Consider the following 6,687-nt stretch of genomic DNA (forward strand, 5'->3'; position numbering starts at 1 on the left):
TGAGATCCTGAAAAGGTATAGTCATATAATTTATCAGGTGACTGGTTTAGTCTCTGTCGAGTATGGTACAAAAGTACTTTAACAATCTATTACTTTTTGTTCTGTAAGCTGAACAAAACCATACATTGAGATACCACATCTTTTTTATTTTTTTTTAAGTCTGATTTTTCCAGATATTTATTAGGTTGTTGGTAAACAAGAGGAGACCCTGATTAAATTAAATTTTCCTATAAATTTTTAACTTAGTAAAAAATTATTTATTTTTAAATAATTCTCTTCCTAATTATTTTTGCATTTTGTAGTAGTAGTCAATGACAAATTAACGAACCCTTTTCAAAATTAATCTCTTTTCACTGGTTACTTTTTAACAGCATTAAATAAAATAAATATAAAACCTTGTATGCACTATGGTAAATTTTCTTGGAGGCTGTCCATAGCTCAGATGGTTAGGTGCAGGTCTATCGGTCTGAGATCTGCGGGTGGCATCGGTTTGAGCCCGTCCTGGGGAGTTGACTTTTTTCATTAAGTGGCAGTCCCACAAAAATGAAAAATTTGACCCCCCCACCAAGAAAAGTTTGGTCACCTGTAGATAGCTAGGCAAACATCACCTTTGCTGTGAATTGGCTTATATTAATAATAAAAAAATTTCTTAGAACAGAGAATATATAATATTGATATAATGTCACTGACTTACAGTAAAGATACTAAATAACTGTCATGCCAAGTAATGGCAAAATGAGCTATACCAAAGGATGATAAAGGATTTATAATTAACAATACAATATTACAGATCACTAGCCATGCTTTCTGAAGAAACCTAAGCTTTATAAACTATAATTATAAAAGATAACATTTCACATAATCTAAGTATAATAAGAAATGATCGTATAAATAAATGGAGTTCTGATGATTAATAATAAATAAAAGAATAATAATAAAGATAATTCTAAGGATATCTCATAATCTCCATTATCTAAGGATACACTAAAGCAGTACACCAAGCTGAAGTTGAGTATGAACCAAGATTACAAACAGACTCGCTACAGTATAACTTAAACATCTTATCCCTGGCTATTGACAGGATCCACTCGCAGTCAAGGGCAAAATGTAAATGTGTAACTCGAGCTTGATGTGCCAATATATCCTGGACATGATTTATCCTATTGTAATCATCGGCAAGCTTGTATTCCTATCAAAAATGTTATCAATATTATAATTTCACACAATATTGCAAGACACTGATACTTAACAATATAAAATACTTTATATATTTCTGTTTCTAATAAATTCAGGTAAGGTTTTAAATATTTAAATTTTTTAACCATTTTAACATAAAATGGTTGATTTTCAAAATAATAACTAACACAAGAACTTTAATGGTGAAATAAAGTATATTTTCCAATAGACCCTTTGAGGTAGAGATAACCTTCCCAATAAATATGTTAAACTTTAATTGGGAAGGTGCGGTGTAACAAACTCCAAGTAGCAATTAAATGTACATACCTGTGGCTTTAATTTGAATAAGCAACTAGCAATGTGTAGTGTAGCAAACCAAGAAATCTGTAGTCCATGACATAATAGCATCAAATTCATATAGGCCAAATAAAGTTAGAGATTAAAAAATTTTGATTTATTTATACTTAAAATGGTTTAAAAACAGAAGAGTATATTTTTATATTGAGATATAAAAATTTTAAAAATTTCAAACACTATTGTAACTTATCTTGAGGAGCTCCTCTACAGACATACATGTGATGTGGTCAGCACAATGCTTTATGTGTCTCATTAGATCTTGCCCTGTTCTCCAGCAGAGCCTGTTCAGCATTTATTATCCTTCTCCAACTGTTTCCATCTTTTACAGATCTAAATATACATTGGCTTCAACCTGATGAACCCATTTCAACCATGACTGTCCTCTCCCTCTCCTTCTTTTCCCTTCCACAGTTCCAAATAATAATTTTGTAATGGATGAGTCATGATCAATTCTTGCAACATGCCTTAAGAATCTGAAGGCTATATCTAGTATCACATCTGGTTCCCGTTGAATGCTAACACTTTATATAACAGAATAATGCCAAGCTTTTAAGATGTCTGTTGAGTAAAAAAAAAAAAAAATCTATTACCACTGAAGAGCCATTGACTGATTTCTGTTTTGTTTTTTTTATTATAGAGGTTATCATTAACCCCAGATAACAGAACTAATTCCCCTATATAAATGTACTTTCCTTGAGACACCTACATTTCAAAAATGATACGTTCATTTAGAACTAAGTAAGAGAAAAATTGGGGATAAGTGATAATACAGACCAGTATTAATTTTATCAAATTCCATTCATTACTTTCGCTTAAGTATGCATAAATTTGCCATGCCTATACTTCAGAAATGCCATGTCTGATTTGGTCCAAAGATGGGCACAGCAGTGAAAATTTATATAATTCCCTCCAATAAAAATCAAATTAATGTAATGTTTAATTTTATTACTCTTTAGACTTTAATTATTAAGGTTCATATAAACTCCTATGAGGCTTAAAATCTTGGAAGAAGAGTATAAATTTTCTAAAACGTGTGAAAGTTGTTTTTGTTCCATATTTGTTTTTCCTTATCAAACAATACGAATGGTGAGGAAGTTATACTGAAATACCTGATAGACTTTTTTTTTTTTAATATTAATTAGCTTTTCCTTTTTTCAATTAGCTGCATTGAAAAATTTAGGAGAATAAACAATATCTGAAAGATGATAAATAAGATAAATTCATCCTAGTTTTAATTATAATGAAAATATAAAATACAACCAGATTTTATGACTGCTCAAGTATGAGATATATCAATAAAATATATAGTCAGAGAGGCCAGTGGAAAAAAAAGGTTATTTCACACCAAATTTTTATTATTTTCATGAAAACTATGTATAATCACTAGTCAAAATTGATGAAAAATGGTGGCTTAAAAAAAATTCATAACGAACTAACGAATAATCACTGGTAAATAAATTTATTATGGGAAATCTCAGGAATCATTAGACGAACAAATGTCTGTTAGTACTCACATTAAAGCTAGTTCAATGTACTATATAGTAGTTAATTACATTTATCTTTGTAGGAATAGTCGTTTTCATGATATTTGCCAAAATAAATTCACAATATATTGATTTCTATTTGTTTAAAAATATTTAATTTAATTAGCAAAATTCACATTCATACACAAATATCATAAAAACTACTACTCCTACATAAATAATATACATAAATAACATACTCCTACATAAATGGCATGAATTACTTTATAGCACATTAAATTAGCTTTAATTTGAGTACTAATAGAAATGGGTACAAATGACATAGTGTAATGATTTCTGAGATATAGATTTCCCAAAATAAATTCATTAACTACTGATTTTTTGTTAGCTCGTTATAAAATTTTGCTTTTTAAAGAACTGTATCTTGGGAACAATGGAACATAAATAGCTATATATATGCTTATATTTTAGAAAATCTACTCTACTTTAAATGATTTTCTATAAGCTTTTCTTGTGTTGAAGGTAGTTTAAAAGATATGGAACTCTGATTAATTTTTAATTAAAAATTAATTTTTTTTAACATTTTAAAAAGTCCCATTGTATTCCCCTCAAATTATACTTGGCAGACTCATCAATTTTCACTTGTAAATATACATAGTTTTTATTGAAGTAATCAAATGTGGAATGAAATAACTGACTATTTCTTCTCTTGGGCTCTTGGACAAATAAGTTCATTCATAGTATAATAGTCCTGTTTTGAGAAATATTTTAACATCAAAATAGTTGTATTTTGGTCTTGGTACAATAACAATTACTTTCATTGATCTATTGAAGTTATGTGTATCCATTAAAACAGCTTTTCATTATATGATATTGAACCAATTAAACCAATAGGCTGGAATATACTCAATAAATTATTCAATTAACTGAAGATTTATAAGACAGCAGGATTGAACTTACCGAAATAGTCCCACTTTCTAAGCCAATAAAGAGTTGTCTAGTTTCTTGTCTGAAATATAATGCACTTGCTGCAGCAGACATGTATTGGCATACGCTTGGCCAATACTGGCCAGTGTCCCTCTTAAGCCATACTCTTACAGAACTAAAGAAAAAAAAAGTAGATTCACTATAAAAGGACAAATAAAAATAGAGCTAATCCATAACATAATTTAAGAATTATGGATTAATTTATTATACACTTATTTAATTAATTAATTCTGACCATATCACATTCTTGTATAACCCTTGGTCAACTTTTTAACGACAACAGTCCAAGACCCTTCATGGTTTGTAATGGTACAAAAATTTTTTTTTTTTAATATTAGCTAGGGATTTCATAAATTAATTTATTACTTTATGGGGCAACCCCCGTACAAATAGAGTTAGCCTGTAAAGTACATAATTTAACAATCATTATAATAATAATAACAACAATCAACAAACTATTAAATTCTATATAAGCTAATAACAAAACAGTATACCTAAATGGTGAATTAAAAATCATTTATATAAGCTAATAATTTATAAATTAAAAAAAATAATAATCTATAAATTACTAAATCATTAGTATGTAAGCTAATATCAAACGGTATACCCAAACTAAATTATTATAAAAGCCAATAACAAAAGGTCGACCCAAACTGGGATTTCTACATTAGAATGAAAAAACAAAACTAAAATGACATTAGAGAGAAAAAATATAATCTACACTAGAGTGAAAAAAACAAGACAAAAACGACACGACAAGCTGGACATAGCTTCTGTGGGTCCAAAATATATTTGTGTGGACTGACACTTAGGGTAATAGCATATTTTACCAGACAGTCATAATTGGGCAATTATTCTCAGGTGAGCTATTGGGCAGCACGTTTTTAGGGAGCTTTGAGGATTGAGGATATTTGTATAGGGGGTTGCCCCAAAAACAAGTAAATAAATTATTATTACTATTATGAGTTCCTGCGATAGATATGTTGAAAATTGCACTAGTCCAAAAGATAGCACTAATGGTTGAACCTCAGACCATAGTCTACTAATCTTAACTACCTCCATATCCCCAATTCCTGTATTACCTCCATCCTCATTCATAAGGGGCCCAGTAAACTGGAATTTCTTTCCCCAAATTTTAACAGACCAAATCGATCTTAAAGTTTCCCTAAAAAACTCTGAAAACCTAGATGATGCAGTCCATTCTTTTACAAACCTTATTCAACAAGCTGTCTGGTCTACCTCCTCACCCTATAATGTCCCCAATAAATGCAAGACAAATCCTCTACCACAACATCTCAAAGACCTAATCCAAACCAAGAGCAAATACAGAACATTATGGCAACGCACTAGACATCCTTCTGATTGTCGCTCATATAACCACTACTGTAAACTAGTTAAGAGAGAATTGTCCAACCATCAATCTAAGTCCTTCAATTTCTACCTCTCTTTCCTTTCTACTCACAACAATTCCCTCTGGAACATGACCAAAAGAATCCTAAAATTCAAACATACTTCCCACCCCCTCCGACGAGATGATACCACATGGGCAGCATCCGATGAAGATAAAGCCGAAGAACTAGCCATTCACCTTTCTCACACATTCACTCCTCATTCTGAACTTCATACTGACCAAATGAAACTATCATCACCAATCCCATTCTCCTTACCTCCTAGAGCAGTCACCCCTTCTGAGGTCAAATATCAACTAAAGATGCTAACTCCTCGTAAATCTCCAGGGAATGATCTTGTGACTCCTCAAATCCTTCACCAACTTCCTCCCAAGGCTATAATATTCCTTAAATATCTCTATAATTGTATCCTAAGAACAACCAACTTTCTTGTCCTTTGGAAACATTCCATTGTAATTCTCTTTCCAAAACCAGGAAAACCTCCTGACAATCTTGCTTCCTATTAGCTTACTTCCAAACCACTCAAACATTTTTAAAATAATCCTCCTAAAATGTATCCTATCCATAGTTGAATCACAGAGTTTACCCGGACATCCGGGCGGATGGATTCCGCCCTTAGCACTCCACAGTTCAACAAGGCCTAAGGTCGTTGACTATGTCTCTTCAGCTCTTGAAAAGAGACAATACTGCTCGGGTGACTTTCTGGACATAGCGCAAGCTTTTGACTGGGTATGGCATGCCAGAATGCTTTTCAAGCTCAAGTCCATATTACCCCAAACCTTATACCTTATCCTCCTCTTCTACCTCTCAAATTGTTCTTTTCGAGTTCGCAGTGATTCCTTTATCTATCCCATCGAGGCAGGTGTTCCCCAAGGCAGTATCTTCGGTCCTGTCCTCTACACCCTCTTCACTGCTAACATTCCATCAATCCCGACACGTTCCTGGCAACATTTGCTGATGATAAAGCTATCCTATCCTACCATCCTGATCCTGTAACGCCTCATCCAATCTCCAAACACACCTCACTCGGATTGAGCAATGGTGTAACCAATGGCAGATAAAAGTCAACGAATCAAAATGTACCCATGTGACTTTCACTCTACGCCGCAGCTTCTGTCCATCTGTTACTTTTAATAATATTCCTCTACCCAGACCTGACACAGTGTGATACCTTGGCTTCATCTTGAACAAAAGACTCATCTGGAACCAACATACTAGACTTAAAAGACAAGAACTCAACAGACGATTCAGCCAACTATACCGACTGCTCAGCC

At 32.2% G+C, this 6,687-nt stretch overlaps 1 protein-coding gene across 1 annotated transcript in view; it reads right to left on the minus strand.

The window, feature by feature from the left end:
- Positions 1-945: 945 nt before the first annotated feature.
- LOC136795389 (WD repeat and FYVE domain-containing protein 2-like) overlaps positions 946-6,687 on the minus strand; it is an 8,273-nt gene continuing 2,531 nt past the window's right edge. Inside the window, exons 2-3 of the mRNA XM_067045765.1 lie at positions 3,978-4,119; positions 946-1,189 (exon numbers count right to left, since the gene is read on the minus strand). Coding sequence (XP_066901866.1) covers positions 974-1,189; positions 3,978-4,119 — 358 coding nt within the window. The 3' untranslated portion in view covers positions 946-973. The remainder of the gene's footprint in view (positions 1,190-3,977; positions 4,120-6,687) is intronic.

Source organism: Halyomorpha halys, unplaced genomic scaffold (genome assembly GCF_000696795.3).
Source record: "Halyomorpha halys isolate HHAL.00 unplaced genomic scaffold, Hhal_1.1 Scaffold238.1, whole genome shotgun sequence".
NCBI lineage: Eukaryota > Metazoa > Arthropoda > Insecta > Hemiptera > Pentatomidae > Halyomorpha > Halyomorpha halys.